Here is a 19,172-nt window from a genome sequence, read left to right as displayed (position 1 = left end):
GTTTGAAGAGAAATTTTAGACATAACAGCCGCCACACACACACTGCATTTTTAGGTGTTTTCGGGAATGAACTCAGGCCCTCATTGTAGGGAATGAGTCTTCCAGCTCTGGAGGTGCAAAGATATCCTGACTTCTCAGGAAGCCAGGCTATCTGAAGGCTCGAGCTGCCAGCAGGGACAGCTCAGCCCTGACAGCTGTCCTGACTAGGGCAGCCAGGCTGCCCGAAGGTGGGGTATGGTCTCCCCACAGGATATAGGGATCCTGCTCTTCTCCTGGAGCCGCTACAGCTGAGCTCTGCTGTTCCCTTACAGGAACGTCCTAGCAGAGCTATCTGCTTCTTCTCCTGCCCAAGATGTTTCTTCTGTTTACTCCTCTAGGGGAAGCCCCCGCAGAAATGTAGCTCTGCGAGAAGTTGTTACTTTTCTGCTCTGCCTCGCTCAGCCCCCTCAGGAGGTCTCAGCCAGGTTTTTCTGTTGTGCTCCGCAGCCTTGCTCAGCTTCAGTAAGGAGCGTCCTAGCAAGGTTCTTCTGTTGTGCTCCGCAGCCTTGCTCAGCCCCCTAAGGAGCGTCCTAGCAAGGTTCTTCTGTTGTGCTCAGCTCCCTTGCTCAACCCCCTAAGGAGCGTCCTAGCAAGGTTCTTCTGTTGTGCTCCGCAGCCTTGCTCAGCCCCCTAAGGAGCGTCCTAGCAAGGTTCTTCTGTTGTGCTCCGCAGCCTTGCTCAGCCCCCTAAGGAGCGTCCTAGCAAGGTTCTTCTGTTGTGCTCCGCAGCCTTGCTCAGCCCCCTAAGGAGCAGCTCAGCAAGGTTTTTCAGCTTGGTCCCCTGAGGGACGTCCCAGCCAGGTCCTTCTTCTCTGCTGGCGAATGAAGGTCTTCACCCAAGACTCTTTAGAGAAAGAGATTAATTGGGGAAGGAGTCCAGGAAAGTGGCTTCTAACTGAAGCTGCAGAGAGGTTTATATAGGGCTTCTTAGGGGTGGAGTTTTCCCAGGGCGAAGGGGGATTGGTCAGTTTTTCCTGCTCAGGGATTGGTTAGTGTAGTTGGTCAGGAGCAGAGATGGCTGTGATCTCAGGACCAAACTGTGTTTCTTTCACTGGTCTTTTTTAGCCTTTAGGCTCTAATCTTAGGGCCAGAGCATATTTCTTTCACTGACTCTGATTCTAGGGACAATGTGTGTTTCTTTGGCACTGGTTTCAGACTCAGGACCTGTTTCTTTGGTCCTGGGTTCAGGGATAAAGATGTTGTTTCCCTGACTCAGGTCTCAGATTCAGGGTGTGTTTCTTTCCCTGGCTCTGGGTTCAGAGTCAGGGTGTTCAGTGATTGGTTGGTCTCTTGTTCCAGTTGGCTATTTTACCCTAGACTCACGCCTGCATGGCAAGTACTTTACTGAGTGAGCTATCTCCCTAGCATAATAGAAACAGCTTATCATTAGTAGAGCCTAGTCTGGTATGCCTGTAATTTCAGTACTTGGGAAGCAGAGGAAGGAAAAAATCACAATTTAAAGGCAACCCTGACCTATATAAGGAGAACTTGTCTGGAAAAAACAAAGAAACTAACTGTTTATAATTAGCACCAATACTTGCAAATGGTGTAGGAGGTTCTTCTGTTTGTGTGTTGCTTTCATTGGTTGAATAAAGAGACTGCCTTGGCCTTTGATAGGGCAGCCCTTAAGTGGGCAGAGTAGACAGAACAGAATGCTGGGAAGAAGGGAAGTGTGGCAGACGACATGTAGGTTAGAATCTTGCCAGTAAGCCACAGTCACAGATGTAATAGAAATGGGTTTAGGGCTGGAGAGATGGCTCAGAGGTTAAGAGCACTGGCTGCTCTTCTAGAGGTCCTGAGTTCAATTCCCAGCAACCACATGGTGGTTCACAACCATCTGTAATGAGGTCTGGTGCCCTCTTCTGGCCTGCAGGCATACACACAGACAGAATATTAAATACATAATAAATAAATTAGATGGGACTCCCTCCCATCTAATTGAAAATTCAACTCACGAGTTCATCTAATTCTTCTTCCCAGGGCAATTCATGTATCCCTCCTAGGATCCTACTTGTTGCCTAGCTTCTCTGGAGCTGTGGATTGTAACCTGGTTATCCTTTGCTTAACATCTAGTATTTCACTTATGAGTAAGTACAGTGGGACCAGGATCTGTCCCTGGTCCATGAACTAGAGCTTGTTGGAGCCCATTCCCTATGGTGGCCTGCTGTGTTCAACCTAGATATTGGAGAATAGGGCTTGGTCCTGCCTTCGAGTTATACACCAGACATTGTTGACTCCCCGTGGGAGGCCTTACTTACCCCTTGGGAGGAGTGGATGGGGGATAGGCTCAGGGGTAGGTGGGGGGAGGGGTTAGAGGAGGGTGAGACAGTGAACTGTGGTTGGAATGTGAAATGAAGTTTAAAAAAAAAACTGTGTGCCAGTTACCTCATTTTTTTTGTCTTTATTGTTATTTTGTCTCTCTCCCCCCCCCCCCCCCCCCGCCAACCCTGGAGCTGAGGACTGAACCCAGGACCTTGCACTTGCCTAAATATTCTAAGAAAATTGGGAGCCTTGGAGGGGGTGGGAGAAGGGAGAGCGGTGGAGGGGAAGGGGGAGGAGAAAATGAAAGAATGGGATAGTCGAGATGGGGCAAGGACAGAGAGGGAGAGCACAGAAGGAGATATCTTGATTGAGGGAGCCATTATGGGGCTAGTGAGAATTCTGGCGCTAGGGAAATTCCCAGGAATCTACAAGGATGATCCCAGCTAAGACACTAAGTAGTAGTGGAGAGGGTGCCCGAACTGTCCTTCCCCTGCAATCAGATTAGTGATTACTTTAATTTTCATTGTAGAGCCTTCATCTTGCAACTGATGGAAACAGATGCAGAGATCCACAGTCACTGGCTGAGTGTTGAAGGTGCCATGTTAGCCAAGCTCCAGTTGAAGAGAGGGAGGAGCGATAATATGAACAAAGGTGTCAAGACCATGATGGGGATACCCACAGGACAGCTCACCTGAGCTAATCGGACTCTGGACTGACAGCAGGGGAACCAGCATAGGACCAAACTAGGCCCTTTGAATGTGGGTAACAGTTGTATGACTGGGGCAGACTGCGGGCCCACTGGCAGTAGGACCAGGATTTATCCCTACTGCTTGTTCTGGCTTTTTGGGATACTATTCTCTTTGGAGGGATACTTTGCTCAGCCTAGATATAATGGGTGAGGGTTTTGCTCCTGCTCAAAGTGATGTGGTAGACATTGTTGACTTCCTTACCTGCTCTGAGGAGTGTGGATGGGGAGGTGGGATGGGGAAGGTAGGGGGAGCAGGAGGAGGGAAGGGAGTGGGAACTGGGATTGGTATGTAAAATGAGAAAAGATTGTTTTTTAAAAAATAAGTAAGGGGAGCAGTGCGGCTTGGAGCCCGCCAGCCCGTGTCTCCGGCGCCAGCTACGCCGCTGTGGCTGTCACTATGGCCCATTACAAAGCCGCGGACTCGAAGCGCGAGCAGTTCCGGAGGTACTTGGAGAAGTCGGGGGTGCTGGACACGCTGACGAAAGTGTTGGTAGCCTTATATGAAGAGCCAGAGAAGCCCACCAGTGCTCTGGATTTTTTAAAGCATCACTTAGGAGCTGCTACCCCGGAAAGCCCAGAAATAGAGCTGCTTCGCCTAGAATTGGCAGAAATGAAAGAGAAATATGAAGCTACTGTAGAAGAAAATAAAAAACTGAAAGCAAAGCTTGCTCAGTATGAGCCACCTCAGGAGGAGAAGCGTGCTGAATAGGATTCTTCTCAGTTGAAAAGACACTGAAAACTGGTTTTGTATCACTTGAATAGCTTGTATAGTATATAATCTTTCCTGAAAAGATGCTATAAACTTTTAATATGTAAAATCCACTCATCACACTTTAATGTTATAAACACATATACATAGAATCACCAATAAAAACTCAATATAAAAAAAAAAAAAAAAAAAAAAAAAAAAAAAATAAGTAAGGGCCAGGCATTGGTGGTGCATGCCTTTAATCCCAGCACTCGGGAGGCAAAGGCAGGCGGATCTCTGTGAGTTCGATGCCAGCCTGGTCTACAAGAGCTAGTTCTGGGACAGGCACCAAATCTACAGAGAAACCCTGTCTCAAGAAAAAGTAATTAAAAAACACATTAAAAATAGGAGAAAAAAGAAAATTCAACTCACTTTACTATTTCTCCATTGTCTATACCCTCCAGGTTCACAGTTCAACTCTGCTCCCATGAATCTGATTGAGATTTCTACAGCCTGTGAGAAGGTAGAGAATTGGGCCTGGGCAGGCCTAGCTATTGTCACGCCATACATATTCCATATATGCTGTTGCAAATGAAAGAATTCACTTTCTTGGGTGTGGCAGGGGGCATGTTTTAATATAGGCACATGTGCACTGCCTGCTTTTGGATGGTGGCTTCCTCCAATTGAAACACTGTCCAGGAGGGATCAGGAAGTCTTGTAAGCAGACAGATGTCTGCGAGAACAGAGAATTGGAATATTTTTGAGGGCCTCACTAGCAGTATAAGGAGTAAACAGCCGCTGGGTTTGGAGACCGGGAAACCTAGCTTCAGAGAGAAGAGATTCTCAGACTGTCAAGCAACCCTTTCTGAACATTGCCCGTGATGAGAAGGGCTTTGGTGATGTGGCTGCTTTTGAGGTAGCTCTGCTCGCTGTAAAGTGAGCCCTCCCCATACTCCTGTTAGTAACTCCAGTGAAAAGTCACTGCTTCAGCAAGGCAGACTTCGGTACAGTTGTTACTTTAGACTGTTGCAGGCTCCCTTTCTGAGGTCAGTAGATGTGTGTCTTGTTGGTTGTCTCCCCAGCAAACATCTGGCTGGAAGGGAATTTTCCACGTCATTCTTCAGGCCATACATACAATTTTATTCTTTTTTTTAAAAATTTTTAAAAATTTATTCAGAGATTCAAAGTTCTGTACAATTTAATTGATCTCTATTTCTCCATTCTTTTTTTTAATTTATTTATTTATTAAAGATTTCTGTCTCTTCCCCGCCACCGCCTCCCATTTCCCTCCCCCTCCCCCAATTAAGTCCCCCCCCTCCTCAGCCCAAAGAGCAATCAGGGTTCCCTGCCCTGTGGGAAGTCCAAGGAACCCCCACCTCCATCCAGGTCTAGTAAGTTGAGCATCCAAACTGCCTAGGCTCCCACGAAGCCAGTACGTGCAGTAGGATCAGAAACCCATTGCCATTGTTCTTGAGTTCTCAGTAGTCCTCATTGTCCGCTATGTTCAGAGAGTCCGGTTTTATCCCAGGCTTTTTCAGACCTAGGCCAGCTGGCCTTGGTGAGTTCCCAATAGAACATCCCCATTGTCTCAGTGTGTGGGTGCACCCCTTGCGGTCCTGAGTTCCTTGCTCGTGCTCTCTCTCCTTCTGCTCCTGATTTGGACCTTGAGATTTATGTCCGGTGCTCCAATGTGGGTCTCTGTCTCTGTCTCCTAATAGCCAGAACCTGGAAACAACCTAGATGCCCTTCAATGGAAGAATGGATGAACAAAGTATGGAATATATACATATTAGAGTACTACTCAGCAGTAAAAAACAAGGGCTTCTTGAATTTTGCATGCAAATGGATGGAAATAGAAAACACTATCCCGAGTGAGGTAAGCCATACCCAAAAAGAGGAGCATGGGATGTACTCACTCATATTTGGTTTCTAGCCATAAACAAAGGACATTGAGCCTATAATTAGTGATCCTAGAGAAGCAAAATAAGGAGAACCCAAAGAAAAACATATAGGCATCCTCCTGAATATTTCTCCATTCTTATCTCAAATATTTATCACCATTGATATCTAGTAGGACTACCGTCATTTTAATTAATTTAATATCTAAAATTTTTATCTTGAAACTTATGAAAATGCACTTTCAATATCAATGCTTACCACTATCTTTACTGTAATGGTTTAGATAAAAAGCTGTGCAGTTTTCTGAAGGGCAGCAGCGGACAGAGGGCCACGAGGGGCGGGATCCTACCACCAGAGGCCTCTGTACATCCAAAGGGGGTGGGTGGGAGGTGGTGGATAAGAGACCTCAGCAGGTCAGTGTGGCAGCCAGTCACACAAGGAGATGAGGCAGGTGAGGGATAAATATGCCATGCAGAGAGAGGGGTTGGGTATAGTTTATTCAGTGGGTTATGGAAGGAAAATGTAGGGGGACAGAGGGAGAGAGAAAGAGAGAGAAGAAGAAGGAGGAGGAGGAACAGAGAGAGGAGGATGCAGACATGGCAGAGAGAGTATGTAATGATTATTAAAAATTGCTGCGGATCCCTGAGTAGCTTGCTTCAGGATCCCCCTCAGGCAGGGGGCAGCAGGTCCCAAGAACAGCCAGTCTCAGAGAGACCACAGTAGGTCTCCGAAGGTAGCTACAATTTTATTCTTTAGCTAGGGTCTCTCCTTGGCCTGGGACCTCTCATGTAGGTGTGAGGTCTAGGGATCTGCCTGTCTCTATTTCCCTAGCCCTGTCACAACATTTTAAAAATAGATTCCTTTGTTTTATTTTATGTGTATGAATATTCTGCTCACATGTATGTCTGTGCACTGTGTGCATGCCTGGAGATCAGGAAGGAGGGTTTCAGTCCCCTGAAAAAACTGGAGTTATGGACAGTTGTGAGCCACCATGCAGGTGCTGAACAAGTGCTCTTAACTGCTAAACCATCTCTCCAGCCCCATGGGCAGCATGTGTGTGTGTGTGTGTGTGTGTGTGTGTGTGTGTGTGTGTGTGTGTGTGTGTGTTTGTCCACTCTAGAGTTAGTGGGACCTAGGAGAATAGACCAATAAATGAAGCAGACTAAAGTCTCATGCAGTAGCCAGCTTTATTAAACAAAGCATCAGACAATTTATACACTGAGGATAAGAAGAATCACATGAGTCAAGGTCCCACGAGCTCAAGCTGTATACAATCACAAGAACAAGCCACACATTGCAAAAACATGTTTTTCCATAGCGGCATATCAAGAATAGTTTAAACATTTAGTTGAATAACAGCAGCAAGCAAGAATAATCTGAAGTAAATGCACTCCTATCTGTCAGCCTGGGAGGAGCATGAAAACACATTCCAGGAGCAATTCCATGTTTTGAAGGAACTCGGGTCACAAGACTCTTGTTTTCTTGGAGTGTTCTCATAACTACTCAGAATTCTCCTCACACTCCTGGACTGTGTTCAGGCTGTACGTGTGTGTGTGTGTGTGTGTGTGTATGAACTTGTATGTGGGTGTACACACATTCACACACACACACACACATATATATATGTATATGTACCATATGGTGGTCAGAGATTGATTTTGGGTATCTTCAATGTCATATTTTTTGACACAGAATCACACACTGAATGAGGACCCATGATTCACTTGGTCTGGCTGGTCAGCACTTGCTTGGGGCTTCTGTTTCCCTACCTGCCCAGGGGTAGGATTCCAAGTTACCCCTCCAGGAGTTTTTATGTGAATTTGGGAGGTTGAATTCAGATCATAATGCTTAGGGGATGAGCACTTTACAGATGGAGAGTTCTCCATAGACCCCTGACCCAGTATTTTGTACTTGGGTCCTGAGGATGGCATTAAGGTCCTTCTTCTTGCATGGCAAGTATTTTATAGATTTTTATCACTTCAGCAACTGAACTGTGCTATCACCCAGTCTCAGAACTTACTTCTTTTTGAAGGCTATCGAGTGTTCAATTGTATATATATGCAATTTTTTTTTTTTTTTTTTTTTTTTTTTTTTTGGTTTTTCGAGACAGGGTTTCTCTGTGGCTTTGGAGCCTGTCCTGGAACTAGCTCTGTAGACCAGGCTGGTCTCGATATATATGCAATTTTTTATCCACCCTTCAGTTGACGAATGATTAATTTTGCCATCTTGGTAATGCTTAATTCATTCAGTATTGGCATGTATCTCTTCCTTCCAGTTACCAATTTCTTATCATTTTCATATGAAAAATTTCTGATTGGCGACATCACTCAGTGGTAGAACTCCTCCTGCCTGACATGTGCCTGGATCTGTATTCTATTCATAAGACCCATAATGTAAGTAGAATTAATATGTATATAATGTTGAAATCTTTTCCCTTTTTGAGTTTTCAAATGTTGTAATTAGTAAGGGAAGTACTAATTTCCCCTCTAATCTTCATTGAGTTCCCTAGCCCATAAATTCTCCAGCATTTACCTGTGCCCTTGTGTAGTCGTACTTTCTTGTTGGAACCGCCAGCTCGCAAATAATGATCGGAGACTTATTATTAATTATGAAAGCTCGGCCTTAGCTCAGGCCTGTTCCTAACTAGTTCTTATAACTTAAATTAACCCATATTTTTTAGTCTACTTTCTGACACATGCCCATCCTGCTTCCTCGGTGTTTGGCTGATGACTCAATCTTTCTTTTCCCCAGAGTTCTCTCTCCACCTATACCTCCTGCCTAGCTATTGGCCATCCAGCTTTTTCTACACCAATCACAGAAATACATATTCACACGGTGTACAAATATCCCACGACATTTTTGATTTTTTTTTCTCTCTCAAGCTGTTCAGCTGCCACATCTTCGGCTATTCAGAGGAATTTTGATTTGATAGAACTCCATATATTAGTGTTTTCATTCATTCCTTTTGGAGTAAGGTCAAAAACTCATTACAAAGACCAGTGGTCTATAATTTTTTTATTTTTATATCTAGAATTTTTACATCGCAGATCTCATATAACAAAGTATATTTGTTCATGTTGTTCATTGTCATATGTATTGTTGTATGCATTGTACTACTAAGGTGGTCTTCCCTAAATTAAATTAAGAAAAGGTGGTTTTCAATTTCTTTTTTTTAAGGTTTATTTACTATGTATACAGTATTCTGCCTGCATGCCAGAAGAGGGCACCATATCTCACTATAGATGGTTGTGAGCCACCATGTAGTTGCTGAGAATTGAACTCATGACCTTTGGAAGAGCAGGCAATGCTCTTAACCTCTGAGCCATCTCTCCAGTCCCACCATTATGGATTGCTTTGGTGGTTTGTACACAAAGCGAATAACACAAAATACTTGTTTTCATCCCCTCTGAGTTTCTCTTTACAGTAGAACTTAGAGTTGTACTCAATCCATCATCAAGGAAAAAGGACATTGACTATTTTCTGGTAATAAACTATATGTGAAGTAAGCATCAAAAGGACAGACTAATGGGCAGAGAAAGCATATCAGGAATCAATATTTAGAAAACAATGTAGGTAGTTTTGTTTTCACCCTTGGTAATGATCTCCCCTACCACAGAAGACATTGTCGCTGTAAAAGCACATCAGAAATATTGCTATGGCCAATCTTCATTTAAAGCCACCTTTTAGAGACTGGTCTTAATAGTCTCCTGGAAAATGGCAGATAATTACATCTGCCTTTTACATCCAGTTGCCAGCCTGTAAATGGGCAGAACATATTGTCAGGAGTTTCATTAAGCTGCCTTCCTTTCATGCTGCCTTCCAGATCATTGTCCAGGCAAGTTACACAACAAAGGCAAGTCTAGATCCAGCAGATGCACAACAAATAAAAGCAACGAAATCCACTGAATCCGACATAGTGGTACAGTGGAGTAATCCAAATTCTCGGAAGGAGCAGGTCCCCATGGGCTGCTAAAAAACGACCAGTTCAGTGAGGAGTGATAATGTGCAAAATTTAAAATAGAATAAATGAGACAGGATAAAAAGAGAAAAGCCAGGTAGTCACCAAAACAATAAAACTATAGCAATTCCAAAGGGCTGTTGTGGCATATGCCTGTTACTTCAGCCCTCTGATACCTGCTTTGAGTTCAGCCCTAGGCTACAGTGTGAATTCCAGGGTTGTTAGAGCTCTACAGTGAGCTACTCTGTAGCACATATTCTCCTCCCAGTTCACATGCTTGCTTAGTGACAGATTGGCCACTCACTCAGTTCCAGAATCTGTCTGTGCTCATTAGGTATGCACTGAAATCTGGTAGTAACCCAAACTTTGGGGATCAAACTGGCTAGAGATTAGAGTAGGCTGGAATCCAGGTAGTGCGCTTCCTGGCACTTCCTGCCTGCTCTTGGAAGCATGCAGAGCCCTCACTAAAGCAGATACAGAGAGAAGTGTTATGAGGGTTCCCTGGCCAGCAGTTGAGCCTAATTGAAAAACTCCTGACCAATGAAACATTCTGTTTCAAAGGGTGTGGACAGCCTTCTTGAGGATAGCACTGGGGTTCGCTTGTGTCCTCAGACACTGGTAAACCTGTTCACCCCCAGGCACACGAACACCACCAACCCCCAGTCATGAAATTACAGCACCTCCTTCTGATGGATCACGAGGACCTATAACCCAAGCTCCAGAGGATCAAATACACACACACTCTCAAAAAAAAAATTCCTGTTAAAATGTTTTCTTGTTTATTTTTATGTCTTTGGGTAGTTTGCCTGCATATCAACTTGTACACAATGCCCTTTGGAGCCAGAAGAAGGTGCCTGATACGTGGGAGCCTGAATTACAGGATGCGTGAGCAACCAGAAGTAGTGCTGAGAATCAAACCCATGTCCTCTGGAAGAGCAGCCAGTGCTCTTAACTACTGAACCATCTCTTCAGCCTCACCATTGTTTTTTAAAAGTAAGTTATTGAGTATTATCCTGGGTATATTGACTAATGAGCTTAGGATCACGCTAAGAGATGTTATTATCAGTGGGTTAGACTCATCCCGGTAAGCCACAACCCTGTGGGGAACACAAACTAATAGAAATGGGTTAGATCAAGATGTGAGAGTTAGCCAATAAGAGGCTAAATATAATGGGCCAGACAGTAATTTAATTAATACAATTTCTGTGTGGTTATTTCGGGGGTTAAGCTAGCCAGGTAGCGGGATGCGGCCCACGCCTCCTCACAACAGATCTCCATGAGTTCGAGGCCAGCCTGGTCTACAAGAGCTAGTTTCAGGACAGCCAGAGCTGTCACACAGAGAAACCCTGTCTCAAAAGCAAACAAACAAGCAAAAAGAGATGTTATGTAAACCAGTCTGACCTAAGTGAGCGTTAATGTCTAATCAAAGCCCCTGACTATAATGCTTTGGTTTTAGTCAGAATGTTTGATAAGTATTGGGTCCCCTATTATTGGGTTCTTCCGCTGAAGTAATAAGCCAAATCAAACTGAATTAATAAATCTGGATTTAATAAACAGCAAAGCAAAGCAGAGCACTCCCCGGTGACTCTCAGGAAGGCAGGAGGAGAACACATGACAGAACTATGGGCGGGGTCTTAAATAACGTGTGGACTGTCATAAGCAGTTCCAGGGGAGGAGCTGCAGATAACAGGCTTCCTCAGGGGCGGGGTTTGGAATGGGAGGAGTGGGACTGGGTGGGGCTTTCCAACAACACTCTGCTTCATTAACAGAATTTAAAAATTACTTACTAGTGTGTATATGTGTGCATGTGCACACACGCAAGAGTACATACTTGTGAACATGAATGAATGAATATTTATAATTCATTTGTTGCCACATGTGGTAGTCAGAAGGCACCTTTGTGGGCTCAGTTCTACCTTTAAAAGTTACTTGGGCCTGGAAAAATGGCTCAGCAGTTAAGAGTACTTACTGTTCTTACGGAGGACCTGAGTTCAATTCTTAGCATCTGAATGGTGGCTTGTAACCATCTGTAATTCCAGTTCCAGAGAATCTGATGCTCTATTCTGGCATCTGTTGGCACTGGGAATGCAAGTGGTTACAAACATACATTCAAATTTAATGTGTGTGGGCATTTTGTCTGCATGTATATTTGTATACTGTGTGAATGCCTGAGAAGCCAGAAGAGGATATTGGATTCCCTGGGATTGGAATTAGAACTGTTTGTGAGTCACCATGTGGGTACTTGGAATAGTACCTGGGTCATCTCCAAGAGCGGCCAGTGCATAGAATTCTCGGCCATGTCTCTAGCTCTCTTCTTTCTGTAGATATGGGACTAGGCTATTTTGCAGGCCATTAGTGGAAATCTTTTTTTAAAATGAAAACTGAGTTCATTTAGTGTTGTATCCAAAATTGGGGAGCAAAAATTTCTCAGTATTTCTTGGCCTTGCCAATATCACTGTTACAATTCATAGAAGAGATTATATGCATATTTAGTTGTAGACTAGGAGGGAGGGAGGCAGGGAGACACAGAATACGAACTTCTAGCAACCTGGGAAGTCAACCTTTTTCCATAGGACTTCTGCTCAGGTAAAGGCAGGCAGTTCCTTGATTATGACATAGAAATAATTTCATGACAAGCCAAAGTGAAGCAAAGTTAGTGAGCTTATTTAGTAAGTGTGTAGATAGGAAATCATGGGGGAAAGACAGTGTATAGTCCTGAGGCATGTGTATGGGCTTCTCAAGAGAAAAGGCCATTATGGGTCTTTAAAATGGCTGTCTTTGTTTGTTTGTTCTTGCTATTTATATGCCTTTACTCCTTAGCAAATGAGCCCAACATAAAGCCTTCATAGTGGCATACACAATAAATGTCATTTTGAAACCTTTGAAAATAGTTACCCCTTTTCACCACCATGTGGGTACTAGCGATTGAACTCAGGACCTCTCAAAAATCAGCAAGTTCTTTTAACCACTGACTCATCTCTCCAGCCTCTTCTTTACCTTTTCATGTCCCCATAATTTTCCATGGCTTTTTATCCTGCCTCAGACACAAGTTACCAAACAGGTCTTTCTCCTGGTACCAAGTAGGAAGATTCTTGCCATGAATCATTTCCCTGACAAGTCTGGCATTTCTTGGGGCTCCTTCCTAAAGGACATCTGGATTGCTAGGCATATTGCCAGTGGTCAGATCTGTGTGAATTTAGCTCAGAGACAAAGATGAATTTTGTTGCACACTACATAGAAAACTTTTTCATTTACTTTTATTTGTATCTTCATGTTAATGAGGTTCAATGTGAAGTTATTACACGTATACAATGTGGAATTGTCAATGTAGGCAGTGAGATTCATCTCAGATACCTGGTTTTGCTAATAAAAACTATTTCATAATAAGCTTTAATGAAACATTTTAGGGAGCTTATGAAGTAGGGATAGTAAGTAGCACACACTGCAAATTTAATGCAGGCATTAAGGGGGTAGTATACACATAAGACATGATTCTGAGCATCTCACGAGGTAGAGGTATACTAAATTTTGTTAGCATATATTATAAGAACAGTGATTTTCATACATAATACACAACCCCATTACCCTCTCTTGTCTCCTTCCTCTCTTCCTCTTATCACTAGATATACATATGTTTTTTGTGTCTTTTAAACTGCTCAGAGGATATAATTTATAGTGGGTTAAAGGTTTAAGCAATATTTAAAAGTTAAGATTAAAATTAAATAAAATATGAACTGGTTTGCTTATTTTACTTAATTTCCTTCTTATTTTTAAAGATTTATTTATTAATTATGTATACAGAGGGCACCAGATCTTATTACAGGTGGCTGTGAGCCACCATGTGGTTGCTGGGAATTGAACTCAGGACCTCTAGAAGAATAGCCAGTGCTCTTAACCTCTGAGCCATCTCTCCAGCCCTTAATTTCCTTTTCTAAATGTAACCATTAAGGTGTTTTATCAGTTCTATTGTTCAGGATTCACATTGACAGGGGCTAATATAGTTAAATTCAAGATCACACACATTAAGGGTTTGCGTAAACAGTTCATTTGTTGTTTTTATCAACCTTGTGTGAGATGTCTTTGGGAGAGGAGGCATTGTTTTTGCAGGTAGCTCGAATTTCCTGTTGTGCTGAAGTTTCTTTCTCTCATATTCTGGGGGTGAGGTTCTTCTTTCCTGGTTAGGTATCACCATACTTTTCTCTGTGGTTTTAAACTTGTCTCAGAATGATTCAGTCAAATTAATATAACCGTTGCCTGGCAAACTTAGCTCATCTGATATGATCATTAGAAATATACTCATAGTAATTGACAAAGTCCAATGCTCTCTTATTCCCATAGTGATCATGCTGATGAGAGACCTCAAAAATTAGTCCCCTAGGGCTGCAGAGATACCTCAACAGTTGAGAGAGCTGGTTGTTCTTGCAGAGGACTCAGGTTCAATTTCCACCACTCACAAGGCAGCTCACAACTGTCTGTAATTCTAGTCCCAGGGAATCTAATGCCTTCTTCTGGCCTTTGCAGGTGCCAGGTGCACATGAGATGCACAGATGTACAGGCAGTCAAACATCCATACACAGAACTATTAAATGAAAATGATTTACAAAAACTATTCCTCCTATCTAATTGAAACTTCCATATTTGACCACCATCTCTCCACTCAACCCACCTTCCAGTTTCCTGTCACCACCACTTTATTTTCTGTCTGTGACTGCAATGGATTTAGATTACACAAAGGTGAGAACACACAGTATCTGCATTTCTCTAAAAGCCTGCCTGGTTTCACCTCCCATAGGAGGCATATATAAATGTTGTACCTTGTGTCAACCCCTTTACCTTTGAAACAGAGTCCTACTATGTAGTCCTAAATGATCTGGAATTGTCTATGGAGAGCAGGTTTGTCTCTAATTCACAGATATCCTTCTGCCTCTGCCTTCCAAGTGCTGGGATTAAAGCCCTGCAGAACCACACCCAGCTCTGTTTCAACTCTAGAAGCACAGGCTCTGAGTCCAAAACAAGTAGAAGTTTTTCCACCACTGTGTTTTAGACTTATTATGAAGCAATAGGAAAACCAAAACACAGGAGGCTGAATTAATAAAAAGTGGACTAAAATTAACAGGGTGGCAAGTGGTTTGTATAGATAGACTAGTAGAGAAGGTTTTTATTTTTGCTGCTACCGAGTGGCCTTTTTACATCCACAGACTACAGAATGAGCAGAAGTGGACAGTTGTGGAACTATTGGAAGGGGAAGTTGTTGAAGTACGGAGCGGCGGGCTGTGTCCCGCCACCCGGCTAGCTTTACCCAAAATAATTACACGGAAACTGTATTCTTTTAAACACTGCCTGACCCATTAGTTTCAGTTTTTTATTGGCTAGCTTTTACATATTGATCTAACCCATTTCTATTAATCTGTGTAGCCCACGAGCTGGCTTACCAGGAATGATCTTAACCTGCGTCTGTCTGGAGTGGGAGAATCATGGCAACTCCCTGACTCAGCTTCTTTCTCCCAGCATTCCGTTCTGTTTACTCCGCCTACCTAAGGGTTGGCCTATCAAATGGGTCTAGGCAGTTTCTTTATTAATAAGAAATCACTCCCACATCATTTCCCCTTTTTCTGTTTAAACAAAAAAGAAAGGCTTTAACTTTAACATAGTAAAATTACATATAGCAAAACAGTTATCAAGCAAGAATTACAGTTACAATATTTATATCTATTTTATCTTTTATCATAACTAAGGAAAACTATAACTATCTATTCATTCTTCAACTCCATCAAAGACTCCAGAAGGATATAATACTACCTAAGTAAAAAAGAAATAAGAAAACTCTAGAAATGACAGAGACATCTTGCTGCCTGGACAGTCACCCAAAGTTCTTTTGTACCTTTGGGGCATCCATCTTCAGCCTTTAGGCCCAAAGTATCCAGCAGATATTTCCATGAAGCAGGAAATTCCAAAGACAGTTCAGTCACTATCTGCTGTGTCCTGTAGAATGTCTCGCAGACTCTTTCATGAGTCATGAACCCCAAAAGACCGTCTCACCTTTAGGCAAGTTCAACAGTCCTCTCTCTGTGGGTTCTCTGTGTCCATTTTATGCAACAGTCCAGGCAAGAGCAGTTTCTTGCCCAAATGGCTATCCAACTCCATAAGGATCCTCTTCGATGCCCATCTTCCTCTCGAAGTAGATTGGTGCCACCAGGAGCAGATATGTCTCATTGTCATGAAAAGTCCTAAGTTATTAAAACATTAAATGCCATATTCTGCAGTCTTTGAAAGATATGAAGAATGTCTATCTAACTGAAATGTATCTCTATATATCTAGAAAATCTAACTAACATGACTACAAGATTGACTATTATTGATGATTAACCATTAACCTATATTTCTTAATTATACATTACATTTTTAAATGAACTACACAATCACAATACCTTAATCAAGATCAGAAATACATATACATATAACAAAATTGACTGTAAAATCCACACCAATGCAAATTACTCATACCTATATCATTTCCCCCTTTAAATGTAAAAGAACATTTACAAACAATATTTTGGGAACATGGGCGCAGTTTTTTCTCTCCAAACTGCTTCCTGCTGAATGGGGGCGCTGTTAATCAGATCATTTAGGGTGTAACCTGTGTGCCAGGTTTATCTCAGTTGCCAGTTGAGTGAAGTAATTTTTTGAGGGTGTTCACAGGAAATTTTCAGGAGGTCGTGGTCTATCATACCATATCGGGATAGATGTAATCCACAGGGTCTGGTCCTCTGTGAAAACAAAAGAAGACCCTTTCCAAAGCATCATATCCTTAGACCCAAATTCTGAAGTCATACCCTCATGATATCCGTTTTGGTTCCATTTGGCAGCCCATAGAATGAAATGTCTCTCTGTACTTAGCTCCTTCATAGTCAAAAATTTTAAAGAAAACACAATGTACATAATCCAGACTCTCTGTGAATTTTTCATTTTTACGTGGCCCCACGTTGGGCGCCACTCTGTTGAAGTACGGAGCGGCGGGCTGTGTCCCGCCACCCGGCTAGCTTTACCCAAAATAATTACACGGAAACTGTATTCTTTTAAACACTGCCTGACCCATTAGTTTCAGTTTTTTATTGGCTAGCTTTTACATATTGATCTAACCCATTTCTATTAATCTGTGTAGCCCACGAGCTGGCTTACCAGGAATGATCTTAACCTGCGTCTGTCTGGAGTGGGAGAATCATGGCGACTCCCTGACTCAGCTTCTTTCTCCCAGCATTCCGTTCTGTTTACTCCGCCTACCTAAGGGTTGGCCTATCAAATGGGTCTAGGCAGTTTCTTTATTAATAAGAAATCACTCCCACATCAGGAAGTTATCCAGTATATTCACTTTGGGTACTCACACCTGCTTCTTTGACACAATCCTGAAGCTTTTTTTCATTTTCTTAACTGTGTATGTGGGTTAAGATAAGAGATTTGTGGAGTCTGTCTAAGTAAAAATAAAGTAATATTAACATTGGTAAACCATTCTTTGTATAATAAGATATACTATTGTAGAACAACGAGCAAGCCTTTGAGGAAGTCTTTGAACGTTGGGGTTGGGGCTGGTGACACAGGAGGTCTGACTGCCTTTAAACTACCACCAAAACATAAACAAGAAGTGAGAAGAGTGTATTTAACAACCACCAAAATGTTGTTAGGAAATAAATCAAAAGTAAATGTGTAAGCACTGCTTTGTCATCTACAACTCCTAAAATTTAGCTTTTATCATTTATTATTTACTCCAACAGCCTATTCCATGAGAAGATAATATTGTCAATTTAATGAATTATAATTTCTAGTTCAGTATATTGTTTCTCTTTTCATTATCCAGTTGGAGGTATGCATTGCTATTACGTCCATACTCCAGAAGAGGAAACAATGGAATAACATACTTCAGTGTTTTTTTTTTCTCAAGATGTCATGGTTTAGATAAAAAACAAATTAGTGGAGAGTCTAACCTAGAAATTGTGGTTTCAAAAAGGTCCTGTGCTTCAGGCATACAGGAAGAATTAGGTATGAGATACAAAAAATGGGGAACAGAGAGTAGAAAGTTACAGATTCAAGATGAACACATCAGAAATGGCACATTCCAAGTCAGGATTGGTCCAATAGCTTAAATGAATCACAATCAATTGTTCATATAAGAAAATTAATTATTGCTGGGCTGTGGTGGTGCACACCTTTAATCCCAGTATTCTGGAGGCAGAGGCCGGTGGAGCTCTGAGTTTGAGACCAACCTGGTCTACAAGAGCTAGTTCTAGAATATGTTCCAAAGCTACAGATAAATGCTGTTGAAAAACCAAAAACAAACAAAAAAGAAAGAAAATTTATTTTCTGGTAGGAGAGATTGTAATGATCTGTTTTGTCTCTTTAACAGACAAGCCACGCCCACTCCCCCTCCACTGAGGCAGGCAGATCTTCCTGCTTGCAGCCTGAGTCCCTTTTTCTGTCTCCCTCTCTAAGAAGCAGCTTCTCTCTCTCTCCTTCTGTCTCCCTTTTCTCTCTTAGTCTCTCTCCCTCTCCCTCTCTCTGCTCTTCTCCCCTTCCCCCTCCATAACCTCATTAATATCTAACCTCATTCTGCATGGTGTGCCTAGCCATGTCTCTTGTCTTTCGCCTGCCACCAGTGGCTCCCTGCCTGAGACGCCTTGGGAGACCTGCAGTGTGGTCTTATGGTGTGCCCATCTGTCTCTACTCAGGGACCTGCGCAGTCCCTTCTTGGGACTGGCTGCTCTCTGGACTGCTGCCTGCCGCCACTTGGGGACCTGCAGCGTTTCTGCAGCTGCAGCCGCTGGGGATCCTGCAGCATTGTTTTTTATTTAATCAATTTCAGAGATGGCTTAGTATTTGGGAGCACTGGCTGTTCTTCCAGAGGTCCTGAGTTTAATTTCCATTAGTTTAACCACATGGTGATTCACAACCATTCATAATGAGATATTGCGCCCCCTTCTGGCCTGCAGGCAGAACACTGTATATACAATAAAAAACCAATGAACGAATGAATGAATCTTTAATAAAAGAGAGGAAATTCTCACATCAGAATGCTTGATAAGCTTCTAAATCAACCTAGAACACAAATTTGGCTGGGCGGGCAGGTTCAGAAGATTTAAAGGGGGCAGGCCCAGCATTTTGTTTTAGCAGAAAAGATGCTTGGATGTAAGAACGAGTTGGCTCGCTAGTGCTCAGGAACTCCCAGAAGTCAAACCCTGGCTAGAGTTTAGAGCTGGCTGGAGGTGTGGTTCCTTCATGCTGTGTCTGAAGCATACTTGGAATTAGTGGCGAACTTGTCTTAAGCCTTCCCGGGCGGGAACAGTGTCAGGGTGGCCAATGCCACCACTACTGCAGCATAGCGAGGGAAAGCAAATGGAGGAGGGACCAGGAGAGGAGGAAGTAAGAGCGGGAATCTAACTCGGCGACCATTGATGACGTTTTCAGACCGCATCGCTGTTTCTGGTGCTTGGATACCGAGCATCTTGGAGTTGTTTTGGTCGGAGGATAGCGGCGAATTTGTAAGGAACTTGAGTTTCTGGGGGATGTTGTTGCAGGCCGGAATCCGGA

General features: G+C 42.9%; 2 protein-coding genes across 12 annotated transcripts in view; both read left to right on the top strand.

Annotated features, from left to right (window-relative positions):
• Nucleotides 1–19,172, top strand: part of LOC121436899 (protein NYNRIN-like) — a 43,710-nt gene that overhangs the window by 3,359 nt on the left and 21,179 nt on the right. For 4 of the 11 annotated variants that reach the window (XR_005972866.1, XR_005972863.1, XR_005972867.1 and 1 more), the window contains exons 3-4: nt 2,019–2,125; nt 2,830–3,247. The gene's annotated coding sequence lies outside the window, so the exon portion shown is untranslated. Of the gene's footprint in view, nt 1–2,018; nt 2,126–2,829; nt 3,248–4,200; nt 4,260–5,454; nt 5,466–5,551; nt 5,613–7,910; nt 8,029–10,394; nt 10,587–19,172 lie in introns of those variants that run through there. The other 7 variants (XR_005972868.1, XR_005972870.1, XM_041636802.1 and 4 more) reach the window with 5 other exon arrangements.
• LOC121436900 (c-Myc-binding protein) lies at nt 3,326–3,948 on the top strand. The gene has a single exon (XM_041636804.1). It carries the CDS (start codon nt 3,446–3,448, stop codon nt 3,755–3,757), a length of 312 nt encoding a protein of 103 aa, XP_041492738.1. The 5' UTR covers nt 3,326–3,445; the 3' UTR covers nt 3,758–3,948.

Source organism: Microtus oregoni, unplaced genomic scaffold (assembly GCF_018167655.1).
Source record: "Microtus oregoni isolate MIOR12 unplaced genomic scaffold, Mior012 000050F_006, whole genome shotgun sequence".
NCBI lineage: Eukaryota > Metazoa > Chordata > Mammalia > Rodentia > Cricetidae > Microtus > Microtus oregoni.
Note: the sequence above shows the minus strand (reverse complement) of the source record. Positions and strands in the feature narration are given on the sequence as shown.

Bases quoted from the DNA above. Each gene is read 5' to 3' on its own strand.
- LOC121436900 (XM_041636804.1), top strand. From the start codon at position 3,446: ATGGCCCATTACAAAGCCGCGGACTCGAAGCGCGAGCAGTTCCGGAGG.